Source organism: Balaenoptera acutorostrata, chromosome 11, assembly GCF_949987535.1.
Source record: "Balaenoptera acutorostrata chromosome 11, mBalAcu1.1, whole genome shotgun sequence".
Taxonomy (NCBI): domain Eukaryota; kingdom Metazoa; phylum Chordata; class Mammalia; order Artiodactyla; family Balaenopteridae; genus Balaenoptera; species Balaenoptera acutorostrata.
In genome coordinates this window covers 21336456-21355488 of record NC_080074.1, presented here as the reverse complement: position 1 = coordinate 21355488, position 19033 = coordinate 21336456, and the positions used below count along the sequence as shown (strand labels likewise).

The 19033-nt window shown below is 40.9% G+C and overlaps 1 protein-coding gene across 11 annotated transcripts in view; it reads left to right on the top strand.

Annotated features, from left to right (window-relative positions):
* Positions 1-19033, top strand: part of ANO4 (anoctamin 4) — a 450211-nt gene that overhangs the window by 209780 nt on the left and 221398 nt on the right. For all 11 annotated transcript variants that reach the window (XM_057556948.1, XM_057556947.1, XM_057556949.1 and 8 more), the window contains one exon: positions 13720-13911. In XM_057556948.1, the coding sequence (XP_057412931.1) occupies positions 13720-13911 (192 nt within the window). The remainder of the gene's footprint in view (positions 1-13719; positions 13912-19033) is intronic.

The following is a 19033-nucleotide window of genomic DNA, read 5'->3' as shown; positions in this document are numbered from 1 at the left end:
AACCCTTAAACTTTCATAAGATGACAAGAAATCCAGTGTTTCCCTGAGTGATAATGTGGTGAAGATTTAGGCTAAGTTAAATATCACAGGATGAGGTGAAGTGAGAAAATCAGAGTTTAGATTAGCCTTCAGAGTAGTGAAGAAAAAGATGACCCCCAATGAGAAACTCTTGGGGAATAAAAGTAAAGGATAGCAAACATGAAGTTTTTGACAAGCTTCCAAAGAACTTTTCAGTGATACTGTTGAGTTATGAGAATGTAGAACCTTTAACTGGTAAAATTGAAGGAGAGGGATTTCCAAGACGCTAATCATCAAGGTTCAGGTAAAAACAGAATTTGAATTAATGAAAGGATTTTAATAAAAGGACTTCCTATGGTGCAAAGAGTGGTTGGGTTAAGGAAATTAATAAAGATGGTGAAGTACCCTGGGTCTACCAACAGTGGGAAGCCTTTACAATGTCAAAAGAGACAAGGAGAGCATTAGAGCCTAGCAGAGTGGGAGCCATGGAAAAGGGACCACCTGACAGGCGAAGATCTTGTAGGGGCCCCTCAGAAGTGCCAAAACAGGGAGCAGGGAAAAAGTAACTCAGCCAACACCATGCAAGCATATTTTATGTCTCTGTTTTCATCATGTTCACTAACATCCCCTTGGCTGAAGCAAGTCATAATGACCAAGTCCAAAATCAACAGAACAGGGAACGCACTTTCCTTTTCTACTGGGAAGCACTGATGGGTCTCATGGCAGAGAGAAATTATGAAGAATTGGGGGTAGTAATCTATTGTGTCACTGTAGTTTCCTAAAATGAAGTCCTTCTAGAAGAACTGTGTAGCAAGGGAAAAAAAGGAGACTCTAAATCAGCCCCATCCGTAGGAGAGAGAGAAATTACCAAAAAGGCTATAAAGAATCTAAAGGTGGGTTTTGAGGAGAGAAACCCTGGTAATTTATCCCCAGCACTTTATTTGACTTGAAGTAATGCTGGTTGAACATTCATTAAGGCTCTTATCCTTTCTGATTCTATAAATTCTTCATATAGACATTGAACCAAAAGTTAAGTCTGGATAGTATTATATCTAGTCCTTAGCATTTTGGTCTCTTTTCAGTGTGCTTGAATGCCAAGGTAATGTGGCTTTAGACAGACAACTGTCACGATATTACAAATAACAGCAATTTGGCCAGAAGTCCTTCCTGGTTTTGATGTGTTGGTACTGCCAGATTTGTGTAACGTACGGATGCCAATCCATCAAGTAGCCTGTTCCAATGCAGGAAGACCAAACAGAAGGAGACAGCACATGCCCAAGGACCTGGTATGATGGAGGAAAGTGGGGCTGGAGCAGGTCCTCTCATCAGGCCTCTTGAGATGGATTTGTTCTCTACTTTGTCATTAAATCTGAGAACAAAAGAAAACTAGAAATGAACATTCTCTTCCACAGATGATTTTTTTCTTAATTAGGAAAAGGTGAGTCTTATGTTTAGCTCATGGTGATGACATTCAAAACATAGTTCTTCAGTGCCTTGAAAAGTAATTGATCTACGAAGTGACAAGGAGAGTGATGCAAGACATAGGCGCTATTGCTGCAAATTGTAGAACATTGACAGAGCTACAAATGTTCCTGTAGCACAAAGCTCCTCTGAATCACAGGGATGACATTTAGATGAAAGCAAATCACTTACACAGGCACACTTCTACTGCACAATGTGGCCAGAGCTAGTGCACCTTGGACGTGAGCCAGAAACAAAGAGCACCGAAGAATTGTATTTTATTGAGAAAAATACTTGTTTTAGCTAGAATTTTTGAAAACAAAATATATAAGGAGCTTAAAAGAAGTCTAAGCCTTGTTTTGTTGTCAGGATGTTAAACATTTATTGTGTTCTGTGGACCCATTAGGAGAAAACTCAAGCCAAGTAGGAAAGGTGGGTTTGACATTTAGGAGGCAGAGCAAAATAAGAATGACTTGGAAGATGACCACACAAGGTGACAGCTGGAGACACAGAGTGCATGAAAGGATGGAGAGAAAGGGAAGACCAATGTCACAGCCTTGGGAAGTGCCCACTGTGATAATGGCTGCCAAATATACATCCATGTCCTAATCCCCGGAACCTGTGAATGTGACAGTTGGAAAAAGTTTGCAGATGGGATCTTGTTTGCAGATGAGTTTGCAGCTAAGGATCTTGAGATGAAATGATTATCCTGTATTTTCCAAGTGCGTGCTAAGTGCCATCACACACGTCCTTAAAAGAGAGAGGCGGAGGGAGATAACACAAACACAGAGGAGGAGGTGACATGACTATGGAGACAGAGATTACAGTGATGTGGTCACAAGGCAGAGAACACCAAGGAATGCCGGCACCCATGAGACGCTGAAAGAGGCAAGGAACAGATTTCTCCGCCACAGCTTCTGGAGGAAGCACAGCCCCTGGAAGCATCTTGATTTCAGATTTCTAGCCTCTAAAACTATAAGATAATAAAGCCCTGTTGTTTCAAGCCACCAGAGTTGTTGTAATTTGTTGCAGTAGCCCTAGAAAGCTAATATCCGCACCTTTGGGAACAGGAAGGGAAAGAGAGCTTAGAGTTAGGAGAGGTAGCAAGAAGGTTAAGTGTCATGGAAACCAAAGCAAGAGTTTAAAAAACAGACGAACAGAGGCAGTGATGTTAAATGTGAGGGCCTAAGGGATGAGACTGAAGAGCAAGGGGAAGGTGTTGATAGGATGGAAGCTAATGATGACAGCTGACCTGTACCAGGAACCCGCCGTGAGAACTTCATAGGTATTAACTCACTTCATTCTCAAAACAACTCTAGGACGTACAAACTGTTATTATCACCATTTTATAGGTGAGTAAACTGAGGCACAAAAAGATTAAATAACCTGAACTCAGTAAAATAAGTAGTAGATGGTGTGGCCAAGAATTGAACCAGAAACCGTGTCTCTAGCACCCACATTTTAACCACAGACCATACTTCTCCTCCCTAAAAGTATGTGTTTCTCAAGGTTCTGACTTCAGATCTTTTATCAAGTAAGGTAAGTGATAGATCTTGAGAGGAAAAGGCATTTTTTTGAAAGTCATTTTGGGGTAGAAGGGAGGAAGGGTGAGAAATTTGACATCCCCTGGGCTCCATCTTTTCAGCCGAGTGGGAGAGGAAGCAGTGCCGAAGCTGAAGGAAGCAGCCAAGCTTCAGGCCTCAAGGAGTCTAGGGAAGAGGATGACTGTGTAGTGAAACAGGAAGCTCTAAATTAAAAATGTGTGGCACAGGTGAACATGCTCCGTGTCATTTCCTTGACCAGCTCTTGACTCTGTGCTGTGTCAGTGCCCATGGAGCCTTCACACCATGCAGAACACGATGTGCAGAGGGAGAAGGAGCTGAAGGGGAATTGTCACCGGCATTTCTGCATGGAATGTGCTCTGTTTGGAGCTAAGGAAGGAGTCAGAAGTACATTGTATGATCCTTGTCCTTAGAGACTCGAGCTAGTTGGAGAAATGGGACATCTGTGTGCCAGAAGGTAACAGAGAGTATGTGGCCACTTGTGTGATCAAGGCTAATGGCAAGATTAAAGAGACTGGTCTGTTGACCATGGGCCAGAGGAGCTAGAAGGGCTTCAAGAGGAAGATGCAGTTTCAGCTGGTTCTTACTGACGAAGGCAATTTGATAGCTGGTCAAGAACCACGGGGACATTTCAGATGGATGGAAAAGTCAGAGGGAAAGATGGTTTTACAAGAGTTTGGCTCAAAGGAGTGTCAGCATACTCTACCTTCCAACCCTGCCTTGTTAAATTATTCAGAACCACTACAGACTTCAAACAATTTGCCTATGTATTGGTATCTAACTCATCAGGCTGCATGCTACAGTGGAAAAGATTAGAGTTAAAATTTGTTGCTTACTTGTTGTGTGGCCTTGGGTGAGTTACTTTACCTCTTGAGCCTCAGGTTTCCCATCTGTAAAATGTAGAAATGATTTCTGTCTTTTAGGGTTGTGATGAGGCATTAATGATCAATATTGAGCATGGTACCTGGCACTGAATAGTGTCTACATTTTTTTCCAAAGGAGGTAACAAATTGGATGATGCAATTTATTATTTTTTTTAAGTTTTTTTTTAACATCTTTATTAGAGTATAATTGCTTTACAATGGTGTGTTAGTTTCTACTTTATAGCAAAGTGAATCAGTTATACATATACATATATCCCCATATCTCTTCTCTCTGCATCTCCCTCCCTCCCACCCTCCCTATCCCACCCCTCTAGGTGGTCACAAAGCACCGAGCTGATCTCCCTGTGCTATGCGGCTGCTTCCCACTAGCTATCGGTTTTACATTTTGTAGTGTATATATGTCTATGCCACTCTCTCACTTTGTCCCAGCTTACCCTTTCCCCTCCCCATATCCTCAAGTCCATTCTCTAGTAGGTCTGCATCTTTATTTCCGTCTTGATGCAATTTATTGACTGACAATTCCTTTCTGAAGAGGTGACTGCTGAATCTCCTGTAAATGTTAGCTCTTCATAAGACTGGAGTATATTTGCTGTCTGTGTACTAGCTGTTTGTGTACACGTCTCTCCCTCGTTGACTTAGCCTCTGTATGAGGAGAGCTCTGATGGTCCAGGCTCTTCATCTGTACCTCTGAGAATTCTTAATTCTTGGAGGACCCAGATAGGTTTGCTCAGACATCAGGGGTTTTGCCCAAATTCTCCTATAACATGCCCATCTTCCTCATATCCATCCTCTCCTGGTAATACTTGTGAATTCTTTTTTATTTTTGACATATTCTCCATGATCTACATTTATTAGATTTTTTAACAAGGAGTTCAACAGTTTCAAGTACCTGTGGCCTTTATTTCCACTATGTAATTTTTCTTCTTATCTGTCATTTTGTGCTTCCCTGAGGGGAGTTATATAAGAGCTAGAAGTGCCTTGCTGAGTCACAATCCTGGTCCCTTCAACCCAATAATCCTTGGCAAAAGGGACAAGAAGGAGTGGTTCTGGGGGGAGATTGCTTCAAGATGGCAGAGTAGAAGGACCTGTGCTCACTCCCTCTTGCGAGAGCACCAGAATCACAACTAACTGCTGAACAATCATTGACAGGAAGACACTGGAACTCACCAAAAAAGATACCCCACATCCAAAGACAAAGGAGAAACCACAGTGACATGGTAGGAGGGGTGCAATCACAATAAATCAAATCCCATAACTGCTGGGTGGGTGACTCACAAACTGGAGAACACTTATACCACAGAAGTCCACCCACTGGAGTGAAGGTTCTGAGCCCCACATCAGGCTTCCCAACCTGGGGGTCTGGCAATGGGAGGAGGAATTCCCAGAGAATCAGACTTTGAAGGCTAGTGGGATTTGATTGCAGGACTTTGACAGGACTGGGGGAGACTAAGACTCTACTCTTGGAGGGCACACACAAATTAGTGTGCACATCGGGACCCAGGGGGAAGGAGCAGTTGACCCTATAGGAGACTGAATCAGACCTACCTGCCAGTGTTGGAGGGTCTCCTCCAGAGGCGGGGGGCAACTGTGGCTCACTGCGGAGACAAGGACACTGGCAGCAAAAGTTCTGGGAAGTACTCCTTGGTGTGAGCCCCCCCCCCCCAGAGTCCACCATTAACCCTACCAAAGAGCCTGTAGCCTCCAGTGCTGGGTCACCTCAGACCAAACAACCAACAGGGAGGGAACTCAGCCCCAGCCATCAGCAGACAAGCAGATTAAAGTTTTACTGAGCTCTGCCTACCAGAGCAACAACCAGCTCTGACCACCACCAGTCCCTCCCATCAGGAAGCTTGCACAAGCCCCTTAGATAACCTCGTCCACCAGAGGGCAGACAGCAGAAGCAAGAAGAACTACAATCCTGCAACCTGTGGAACGAAAACCACATTCACAGAAAGACAGGCAAAATAAAAAGGCAGAGGACTATATACCAGATGAAGGAACAAGATAAAAACCCAGAAAAACAACTAAATGAAGGGGAGATAGGCAACCTTCCAGAAAAAGAAATCAGAATAATGATAGAGAAGATATGATCCAGGACCTCAGAAAAAGAATGGAGGCAAAGATCGAGAGGATGCAAGAAATGTTTAACAAAAGCCTAGAAGAATTAAAGAACAAACACCTACAAGAATTAAAGAACAAACAAACAGAGATGAACAATACAATAACTAAAATCAAAAATACACTAGAAGGAATCAGTAGCAGAATAACTGAGGCAGAACGGATAAGTGACCTGGAAGACAGAATGGTGGGATTCACTGCCATGGACAGAATAAAGAGAAAAGAATGAAAAGAAATGAAGACAGCCTAGGAGACCTCTGGGACAAAATCAAATGCACCAACGTTCGAATTATAGGGGTCCCAGAAGGAGAAGAGAGAGAGAAAGGACCCGAGAAAATATGTGAAGAGATTATAATCAAAAACTTCCCTAACATGGGAAAGGAAATAGCCACCCAAGTAGAGGAAACACAGAGAGTCCCAGGCAGGATAAACCCAAGGAGAAACACTCCGAGACCCATAGTAATCAAATTGACAAAAATTAAAGACAAAGAAAAATTATTGAAAGCAACAAGGGAAAAACGACAAATAACATGCAAGGGAACTCCCATAAGGTTAACAGCTAATTTCTCAGCAGAAACTCTACAAGCCAGAAGGGAGTAGCATGATATATTTAAAGTGATGAAAGGGAAGAACCTACAACCAAGATTACTCTACCCAGCAAGGATCTCATTCAGATTTGACGGAGAAATCAAAAGCTTTACAGATAAGCAAACACTAAGAGAATTCAGAACCACCAAACCAGCTCTACAACAAATGGTAAAGGAACTTCTCTAACTGGGAAACAGAAGAGAAGAAAAAGACCTACAAAACAAGCCCAAAACAATTAAGAAAATGGTCATAGGAACATACATATGGATAATTACCTTAAATGTGAATTGATTAAATACTCCAACCAAAAGGCACAGACTGGCTGAATGGATACAAAAACAAGACCCATATATCTGCTGTCTACAAGAGACCCACTTCAGACTTAGGGACACATACAGACTGAAAGTGAGGGAATGGGAAAAGATATTCCATGCAAATGGAAATCAAAAGGAAGCTTGAGTAGCAATACTCATATCAGATAAAATAGACTTTAAAATAAAGTATGTTACACGAGTCAAGGAAGGACATACATAATGATCAAGGGATCAATCCAAGAAGAAGATAAAACAATTATAACTATATATGCACCCAACATAGGAACACCTCAATACATAAGGCAACTGCTAACAGCTCTAAAAGAGGAAATCGACAGTAACACAATCATAGTGGGGGACTTTAACACCTCACTTACACCAATGGACAGATCATCCAAAATGAAAATAAATAAGGAAACAGAAGCTTTAAATGACACAACTGACCAGATAGATTTAATTGATATGTATAGGACATTCCATCTGAAAACAGCAGACTACACTCTTCTCAAGTGCACACGGAACATTCTCCAGGATAGATCACATCTTCGGTCACAAATCAAGCGTCGGTAAATTCAAGAAAATTGAAATCATATCAAGCATCTTTTCTGACCACAATGCTATGAGATTAGAAATAAATTACAAGGGAAAAAAATGTAAAAACCACAAACACATGGAGGCTAAACAATACATTACTAAATAACCAAGAGATCACTGAAGAAATCAAAGAGGAGATCAAAAAATACCTAGAGACAAATGACAATGAACACATGACGATCCAAAACCTATGGGATGCAGTGAAAGCAGTTCTAAGAGGGCAGTTTATAGCAATACAATCCTACCTCAAGAAACAAGAAAAATCTCAAATAAACAACCTAACCTTATACCTAAAGCAACTAGAGAAAGAAGAACAAACAAAACCCAAAGTTAGTAGAAGGAAAGAAATCATAAAGATCAGATCAGAAATAAATGAAATAGAAACAAAGAAAACAATATAAAAGATCAATAAAAATAAAAGCTCGTTCTTTGAGAAGATAAACAAAGTTGATAAACCACTAGCCAGACTCATCAGGAAAGAGAGGGAGAGGACCCAAATCAATAAAATTAGAAATGAAAAAAGAGAAGTTACAATGGACACCGCAGAAACACAAAGCATCCTAAGAGACTACTACAAGCAACTCTATGCCAATAAAACGGATAACCTGGAAGAAATGGACAAATTCTTAGAAAGGTATAACCTTCCAAGACTGAACCAGGAAGAAATAGAAAATATGAAGAGACCAATCACAAGTAATGAAATTGAAACTGTGATTAAAAATCTTCCAACAAACAAAAGTCCAGGACCAGATGGCTTCACAGGGGAATTCTATCAAACATTCAGAGAAGAGCTAACACCCATCCTTCTCAAACTCTTCCAAAAAATTGCAGAGGAAGGAACACTCCCAAACTCATTCTACAAGGCCACCATCACCCTGATACCAAAACCAGACAAAGATACTACAAAAAAAGAAAATTACAGACCAATATCACTGATGAATATAGATGCAAAAGTCCTCAACAAAATACTAGCAAACAGAATCCATCAACACATTAAAAGGATCATACACCATGATCAAGTGGGATTTATCCCAGGGATGCAAGGATTTTTCAGTATACACAAATCAATCAGTGTGATGCACCATATTAACAAACTGAAGAATAAAAACCATGTGATAATTTCAGTAGATGCAGAAAAAGCTTTTGACAAAATTCAACACCATTTATGATAAAAACTCTCAGAAAGTGGGCATAGAGGGAACCTATTTCAACATAATAAAAGCCATATATGACAAACCCACAGCAGACATCATTCTCAATGGTGAAAAACTGAAACCATTTCCTCTAAGGTCAGGAACAAGACAAGGATGTACACTCTTGCCACTATTATCTAACATAGTTTTGGAAGTCCTAGCCACGGCAATCAGAGAAGAAAAAGAAATAAAAGGAATACAAATCGAAAAGAAGAAGTAAAACTGGCACTCTTTGCAGATGACATGATACTATATGTAGATAATCCTAAATATGCCACCAGAGAACTACTAGAGCTAATCAGTGAATTTGGTAATGTTGTAGGATACAAAATTAATGCACAGAAATCTGTTGCATTCCTATACACTAACAACGAAAGGTCAGAAGAGAAATTAAAGAAACAATCCCATTCACCATTGGACTAAAAAGAAAAAAATACCTAGGAATAAACCTACCTAACGAGGTAAAAGCCCTGTACTCAGAAAACTTCAAGACACTGATGAAAGAAATCAAAGATGATACAAACAGATGGAGAGATATACCATGTTCTTGGATTGGAAGAATCAGTTTTGTGAAAATGACTGTACTACCCAAAGCAATCTACAGATTCAGTACAATCCCTATTGAATTACCAATGACGTTTTTTACAGGAGTAGAACAAAAAATCTAAAAATTTGTATGGAGACACAAAGGCCCTGAATAACCAAAGCAATCTTGAGGGAAAAAAACGGAGCTGGAGGAATCAGACTCCCTGTCTTCAGACTATACTACAAAGCTACAGTAATCAAGACAATATGGTACTGGCACAAAAACAGAAATATAGATCAGTGGAACAGGATAGAAAGCCCAGAGATAAACCCACACACCTATGGTCAACTAATCTATGACAGAGGAGGCAAGGATATACAATGGAGAAAAGACAGTCTCTTCAATAAGCAGTGCTGGGAAAACTGGAGAGCTACATGTAAAAGAATGAAATTAGAACACTCCCTAACACCATACACAAAAATAAATTCAAAATGGATTAAAGACCTAAATGTAAGACTGGACACCGTAAAACTCTTAAAGGAAAACATAGGAAGAACACTCTTTCACATAAATCACAGCAAGATCCTTTTTGACCCATCTCCTAGAGTAATGGAAATAAAAACAAAAATAAACAATGGGACCTAATGAAACTTAAAAGCTTTTGTGCAGCAAAGGAAACTATAAACAAGATGAAAAGACAACCCTCAGAATGGGAGAAAATATTTGCTAACAAATCAACGGACAAAGGATTAATCTCCAAAATATATAAACAGCTCATGCAGCTCAATATTAAAAAAAATCCAACCCAATCAAAAAATGGGAAGAGACCTAAATAGACATTTCTTCAAAGAAGACATACAGATGGCCAAGAAGTACATGAAAAGCTGCTCAACATCACTAATTATTACAAAAATGCAAATCAAAGCTATAATGAGGTATCACCTCACACTGGTTAGAATGGGCATCATTAGAAAATCTACCAACAACAAATGCTGGAGAGGGTGTGGAGAAAAGGGAACCCTCTTGCACTGTTGGTAGGAATGTAAATTGATACAGCCACTATGGAGAACAGTATGGAGGTTCCTTAAAAAACTAAAAATAGAATTACCATATGATCCCGCAATCCCACTACTGGGCACATACCCAGAGAAAGCCATAATTCAAAAAGGCACATGCACCCCAATGTTCATTGCAGCACTATTTACAATAGCCAGGTCATGGAAGCAACCTAAATGCCCACTGACAGATGAATGGATAAAGAAGAGGTGGTACATATATACAATGGAATATTACTCAGCCATAAAAAAGAATGAAATTGAGTCATTTACAGAGATGTGGATGGACATAGAGGGTGTCATACATAGTGAAGTAAGTCAGAAGGAGAAAACATATATCGTATATTAATGCATATATGTGGAATCTAGAAAAATGATACAGATGAACTAGTTTGCAAGGCAGAAATAGAGACACAGATGTAGAGAACAAATGTATGGACACCAAGTGGGGAAAGTCGCGGGGTGGTGGTGGTGGGATGAATTGGGAGATTGGCATTGACATATATACACTAATATGTATAAAATAAATAACTAATAAGAACCTGCTGTATAAAAAAATAATTTAAATAATTTTAAAAAAAGAAATGGTTTTGGGAGAGCCGTCTATTTCATATATGCAGACTGAGACTGCATTTACCATCTGATGTTGACTTCAAGTATCCCTCCCAGCCCCTTCATCTGTCACCTGAAAATCTGTGTGCATTCTTCTGGAGCCTTTTTTTTTTTTTTTTTGGCTGCACCTTGAAGCTTGCAGGATCTTAGATCTTGAACCTGGGCCACTGCAGTGAAAGCGCTGAGTCCTAACCACTGGACCACTAGGGAATTGCTGTCTTCTGAAGTCTTGATGCATCTGTAGACATTTGTTTTGCACCTTTCTGGAAATGTGGAGCACAGAATGGTAGCAGGGAGCACGGCAGAGTGGAGGAATGCCAGGCTGATGCTGTAGTGCCAGTCGTGCCCCTAGAGAGACACCTACGAGCAGGGCTCATACTTGCTGAGGCAGCTGAGCGTCAGAGCAGGGCGGGCAGTGTGAGGGGAAGGGGCCAGGCTGTCTCCCAAGGGGCCAGCTAGCATGGCAGGTCTCACCAGGGTGACTCTCCCAAGAACAAGTCTCAGGCTCACAGCTTGTGGGCTTAGAAACCGGATCATGGGGGCGGAGTATACTAAGTAATTTTTGAGGAGGTGGATGTGTGGAAACCCAGGGTGCCAGTTTGGAAACCCAGGGTGCCAGTTTGTTAATCCACACCGAGAACCCTGTCTGCCAGGGAGGTGGGAATACTCGTGTGATTTCTCTCTCCCTGCCCTGGAAACCACATCCTAATCCGAAGTTTGTCTGGTGAGCATTGTCAGAGCGAGGGCAGTTAAGTGGATAAAGGAGAGAAAAGTTGCCTGTCAGTGCCGTCTGGCTCTGCATTGGGAAATTTTGAACTTTGAGGTTGTTGCCTGGATGGGCACTGCCCGGGTCTGTCTCTCTTACATGTTTTGTTTACTGTTGTTGTTTGTATTGTTATTGTCTTTTCCTTGGCTGACCAAACCTCGTTCTGATTTGAATCATTCTTTCTTAAAATTCCTTAGAACTTACCAATTGGCCCAGGTCACATCCTGCCCCACCCCAACCTTGGGAAAATTTAAAGTAACTCTTCATACCTCTGACATGACCCATGATTGCTGATTTATAATTTACCTCTGAGCAGGTTTTTAATTTCCTTCATTTCTGGGTTTGTAGTAGACTTCTCACTGAGGCCTTCCAGTACTGATAATCTGTAAACCGATTGTTTTACCCTGCCATTGCGCAGTTTCCTCATCTGTGTAAGGTACCAGATGAATTAGCTAACCGCTAAGGTAACTTCCAACGCTAAATTTCTACCTTCAAGTTTCAAGAGATTTTCCTCTTTTTTTTTTTACTGAAGTATAGTTGATTTACAATATTAGTTTCAGGTGTACAGCATAAGTGATTCAGTGTTTTTAGCTTATACTCTATCAAAAGATATTACAAGATAATGGCTATAATTCCCTTTGCTCTACAATACATTCTTGTTCTTATCTATTTTACACATAGTAGTTTGTATCTCTTAATCCCATATCCCTAACATTCCCCTCCCCACTTCCTTCTCCCAACTGGTAACCCCTCTAAAAAATAATACAAAGGAACATATATAGCAAAACAGAAACAGACTCATAGAGATTTTCCTTTTAATGAAAAAATTTTGTGATTTGGTGAAGCTTAGCTTTCCTTCATCAGATGGCATGATTCCTTAACAAGTCCCCCTGGCTGGTTGGCATCAAATAAGGCTAACACCTTTCCCTGGCTTTTTTTAAAGAACAAATCTGGATTCAGTCCACCATGAGTTTGAATTGCAGCTCTGTCCTCAGTGCTTCTTTGGAAAAATCATATAACCTTTCATATTTTACTTGAGGCTTCTGAAATGATTTTCTAATTCTCTTTTCCATCAGTAATTTATTAACTGGAATTCTTCTGTAGTGAAGAACTTTGTCTTATCAACTATTTGGCTTAAGTATGGTTAGTAAAGGAAAGGCAGGATAAATGCTTTCTTCTTTCCTTTTATTTATCATTTTCTTAATAATGAATTGGTATTTTATCAACCTCCAGCGGTGATATGAGTGTTTTTATCTTTTGAGCTCAGAATTTTAAAATATAGTTTGTATCAGCAGATGTAATCCATATCTATATAATCGATATAAGTTAATACAATCAATATTGTTTCTGATGAAATTGACATGAAGTCTGGGATTTGCTTTAAACTACTCTGGCACCTAAAAAGCAAACCGACAGCAAAGGGAGTGGAATAGGTGAATATTGGAAAGTTTTTTTTTCAGCTTTTTGGGAAAATCTTTATTTAGTGAAGCTGGGTGGTAGGTACATCAAGTCCATTGTACTATTCTTTTCACTTTTAGTATGGTTGAAATTTTCCCAGATAAAATAGCCCTAAAAACGTAAATAATTTTAAGGTTATCAGAGGTGTAAATCTGAGTTCAGTCTTTAACTCTAGCCTATACGTGAATACCGTGGAAAAAAATTCTTCAATGTTTACTGAAATGCCAGATATCACAACAGTTTCTAATTCTCATGCCCCTGACAACAGCATGCCAATTATGTGCATGTTTTCCAGGACTTTGGAAGAATTTTAGTATTTAACTTTATTGGATCTGTTTATAAAACTCTTGTCACAATAACTGAGGCTGTCCACTTTTGAATGAAACAATGTTCAGGAAATAATGTAATGTGAAAATCAATTGGTATCACAGTTCTTATATTACTAGCATCCCTTAAGAATTTGAAACAAGGTCACTTAATGCTCTCTGGATTATATGCCAGAAAATAATTTGGCGTTTTAGCCATTCTGCACTGACTTCTTCAATATAATGGTGCTATTTCTTATTCCAGGTTTAAGTTTATCTATTCATGGGGCTGAAAAGTGTTTGCAAATCCACCAACAGCGAAGTGTGGCGAGCCGCCCAGGGTCACGTCGCCTGCCTGTGGTCAGGCATTCCTCACTCCCACCAGGCAGAAGGTCAATAAAAATGGAGGCAAAGTCTTCTGGAATCACTAATGGGAAAACCAAAGTCTTCCACCCAGGTAATGCATGGGGAAGGGTCAACAGGGACCTGTGTTAGCAACAGGCTGACACAGCCTGCATTATATTTTTATTGTCTAACTCTTCCATGCTTCCAGTTAGGCTTGCTTTTTAAAAAGAGTCTTGGTTTTTTTTTTCCTCTCTCTCTTCACTTCAGTCAGTGGTCAATGTCACCAAGACCAATAGGAGGGAAGAGAGCTTGATGTGTCAAAAGAGGTTAAGGCAACATCCCACTTACAGTGGGAGAATCTAAATGAAAAATTTCAGTGAATAAACTTGCTCAGTTCAAAAAAGCTTATTGTATAATAAAATAATACAGAGATTTGGCCAGTTTCTTGATAATTTGCTCTAAGACAGCTCGGGGAAAAAGTCAAGCTGAAAATGTCCACTTTGAAGCCTCAGTTATGTGGCTTGACTTGCCTGTATTTCCTCCTCAGGTGAAGGGAGAAGACTAAAGTCATATGAAGTTTCAAGGCTCTGAGAAGCATCTGTGATCTCTTAAATATGTTAAAATGAGTGTATATCAAAGTTGGTAATTACAACTAAAAGTATTTGGGTGAGAGGCTTATTTAAGTATTCATTCGTTCATTCATTCAACAAAGGTATTGAGTGCATACTGTATGCCAGGCATTGTTTTGGGTGCTGAGGAAAAACAAGTGAACACTGTCTTTCTGACTCACAGGAACATCAAATTATGAGGAAATTCTGAAGTCACTTAGTGTAAGTGTCACCCAATCCTGATTTCTCTGTGTAATGTCCTTGCAGGTGGCCACCCAACCTCAACTAAAGTCAAGTTTCCTTCTCTAGACATGTCATCTTCTTTCTCTCAGCTGATAACCTTGTTTCCTCACCTCATGGAGAAACCCACAAGCCACTGGGCCTGAATGACTGCAGGTCCCTTACCCTGCATCTCCACGTATATCTCTGTTTACTCCCATCCTTCACCCTTTTCCTCTGGTTTTCAAAAGATGAGGGTCTTCCCACTGTCCTTGACCAAGCGTTCACCTGTATCCTTCACCAGTGGCCTTGGCCACCCTTTTCCTCTCTTGGACCTTGCCCTTTCCCCTCATTCTGTGAAGAAGGCTAATGCTTCCCTCGTTCTAATCATCATCATTTGACATCGCATCCTTTTCTCTCTTCCACCACTTCTCCCCTCCCTTCTGAGCCAGACTTCTGAAAGAGTAATCTGCTTGGCTTGGCTCTACTCTCTGCCTTCCCAGCCACTCTTCAACCCAACACCGTCGGGTTTCTGCCTCCTCCTCTCCATCATGGCGGTTCTTGAGGCCCTTAGTGACCCCCTTTTACCGTAATGTGGTGAGTAGCAGACTCTTCTGATGCACCCGACCGGAATGGACCACGACTTCTTCCCAAAGCACTTCTCTGACTTCCATGATGGCCTTCTTTCTTGGTTCTCATCTCACGTCTCTCACAGGTAACTCTTGACAGTTTCCCAGCCTCCAGCATCTCTCTCATCCTCTTGCCTCCTGTCATAGTTATCCTTTACACCAAATGCAGAATGATTCATTTCCACCCCTGATCATGCCGTTCATCTTGCTTGTCCTACTCATTCTAGGGCAAAGGCCTAACCTCTTAGCATGTTAAAAACAAACGCCCATCATGATCTAGCCCCTAGTGCTTCTCATCCTTTTTTTTGCCCCCTTCTGCCTTAAACTTTATACTCTAATGTATCAGCTGGTGTTCAACCAGAAAAGCAGAGCCAGTAGAAGATTTATACTAGAGATTTATTAAAAAGAATTGACTTACATGATCGTGAGGGCTGTCTAGGCCAGTCTGAAATCCACAGGGCAGGCTGTTAGGAAGGGCAGGCTGGTACTCTTGGGCACAGTGGAGGTCGCTGTCCACAGGTGGGATTTCTTCTTCAGGACAGCCTTAGCTCTGGTTTTAAGACCTTTCGGCTGATTGAATCAGCACCCCAACCCCCTTGTCTAGGATAATCTCCCTTATTTAAAGTAACCGATTATGGACTTGTACAACGCCTTCACAGCAGCCTCCGGATTAGTGTTCACTGAGTAACTGGGGACTCTAGTCCAGCCAAGTTGACACATCAACTAGACCATGACATCTGATCAGACTGACTTGCATTCAGCTCTCCAGACACGTGATGCTATGTCATATCTCTCAACCTTTGCTCATGCTGCTCTCTCTAGGATACCCTGGTTTTGCTCCATAATCTTTTTTTTTTTTTATAATTCCAATTTATTTTTTATTTTTTTAATATTTACTTATTTATTTATTTATTTTTGGCTGTGTTGGGTCTTCGTTTCTGTGCGAGGGCTTTCTCTAGTTGCGGCAAGCGGGGGCCACTCTTCATCGCGGTGCGCGGGCCTCTCACTATTGTGGCCTCTCTTGTTGCGGAGCACGAGCTCCAGACGCGCAGGCTCAGTAGTTGTGGCTCACGGGTGTAGTTGCTCCACGGCATGTGGGATCTTCCCAGACCAGGGCTCGAACCCGTGTCCCCTGCATTGGCAGGCAGATTCTCAACCACTGCACCACCAGGGAAGCCCGCTCCATAATCTTTTAATATTTTGAAATTGTCTGTCTCTCCACCATAAGGTCTTTAAAGGCATGGATTCTGGGATATTTATCTTGTACCTCCATTAAATAATTTGTAGGGTAGGACTGAACTGACCCATCATTAGCTGTTTTTTAGACTATTATTATAGAGTTCCTTAAATTTTTTTCTAGGTTTATTAGGGTATAATTGACAAATTACAATCACATTCTAATTGCTCTACCTGCCTTTCAGCAAATATTTATTGAGGGCCAATTTGGTTGCCAAGCATTCTTCAAATACTTGGAATACATCAGTGAATGAAACAAAGATCCCTGCTCCTGGAGAGTTAACATATTATATGGGGGAGATAGGTAATATATAAACATAATAAATAGTGTTTAGGAAGAAGATAAATATTATGGATAAAAGAAAAAGTAGGGGAAATCAGGTGGTAGGGTTGCATGTTGCAATTTTAAATAAGGTGGTCAGCATGTAGGCCACATTGTGGAGAAGATGTGTGATCAAGGACCAGAAGGAGCTGAGAGAGCCGCTTAGATGGGCAAGTTCATCACAGCAGAGGGGTAGCCAGTTGACAGGCCCTACGATAGGAATGAGTCTGGCAGTTTGAGGAAAAGCACAGAGACCCCTGAGCTTGGAGTGGGAAGGAAACATCAGCTCAGTGAGGTCAGAGGGACCAGATGGGGCAGGGCCTTGCAGGCCATGTAAGGACTTTGAGCCCTATATGAAATGGGAGCTTTTAAGGGGTTTTGAGCAGAAGAATCCCATGATCTGACTTATTTTTTAACAGGATCACTTTAGCTATTATTTGAGGATAGACTATAGGGGTAGAGGGTAAAAGGAGGAAGGTCAGATAGGAGGCCACCATAATAATCAAGTCGAGACATGATGGTAGCCCTTACTAAGGGTAGAAAAAGGCACATGAAAAGTGTTAAACATCACTAATTATTAGAGAAATGCAAATCAAAACTACAACGAGGTGCACCTCACACCAGTCAGAATGGCCTTCATCAAAAACTCTACAAGCAATAAATGCTGGAGAGGGTGTGGAGAAAAGGGAACCCTCTTGCACTGTTGGTGGGAATGTAAATTGATACAGCCACTATGGAGAACAGTATGGAGGTTCCTTAAAAAACTAAAAATAGAATTACCATATGATCCAGCAATCCCGCTACTGGGCACATACCCAGAGAAAACCATAATTCAAAAAGGCACATGCACGCAAACACTATTTACAATAGCCAGGACATGGAAGCAACCTAAATGTCCATCGACAGATGAATGAGTAAAGAAGATGTGGTACATATATATACAATGGAATATTACTCAGCCATAAAAAGGAACAAAACTGGGTCATTTGTAGAGATGTGGATGGACCTAGAGACTATTATACAGAGTGAAGTAAGTCAGAAAGAGAAAAAAAATTGTATATTAACACATATATGTGGAATCTAGAAAAATGGTATAGATGATCTTATTTGCAAAGCAGAAATAGAGACACAGACATAGAGAACAAACATATGGATACCAAGGGGGGAGTGGGATGAATAAGGAGATGGGGATTGACATATATACAATATTGATACTATAAAATAGATAACTAATAGATAACTAATGAGAACCTACTGTAAAACACAGGGAACTCTACTCAGTGCTCTGCGGTGACCTAAATGGGAAGGAACTCCAAAAAAGAAGGGATATATGTATACGTATAGCTGATTCACTTTGCTGTACAGTAAAAACTAACACAACATTGTAAAGCAACTATACTCCAATAAAAATTTAAAAATAAAATAAAGTTGGGCCACAGAGTTTCAATGGATTAGATGTGGGATAAGAGAAAGGAGAGCTAAGTATGACTATATGGTTTTTTTTGTTTGTTTGTTTGTTTCTTTGTTTTTTTAATTTTATTTATTTATTTATTGGCTGTGTTGGGTCTTCGTCTCTGTGCGAGGGCTTTCTCTAGTTGTGGCAAGCGGGGGCCACTCTTCATCACGATGCGCGGGCCTCTCACTATCGCGGCCTCTCTTGTTGCGGAGCACAGGCTCCAGACGCGCAAGCTCAGTAATTGTGGCTCACGGGCCCAGTTGCTCCGCGGCATGTGGGATCTTCCCAGACCAGGGCTCGAACCCGTGCCCCTGCATTGGCAGGCAGACTCTCAACCACTGCGCCACCAGGGAAGCCCTGACTATATGGGTTTTGACTTGAGTAAATGGGTTTGGTATCAACTGAGATGGAGAAGGCTGAAGGCAAAGCGGACTTAGTGGATTTGAGGGCAGAAGTGGGGTCAAGATCGGAAGTCTGTGGGCAACTGGAGAGATCACGTGGGTGGTGGGATAAACATATTTGGAGTTTGAGAGATTGGTCTGGGAAGGAGATATAAAATCGACTCTTATTGACAAGTAAATGACAAGTGAATCATCTTTAAAGCCGTGAAAGGGAAAGAGATGACCAGATGGAGAAGGGGGAGAGGATTAAGGGCTAAAATCTGACACACCCCAATAGTAAAGGTCAGAGCACGAACCACCAGCAAAGAAGGCCGAGAAAGAATGGCCAGCAAGGCTGCAGAGAAACCAGAAATTACATGTCTT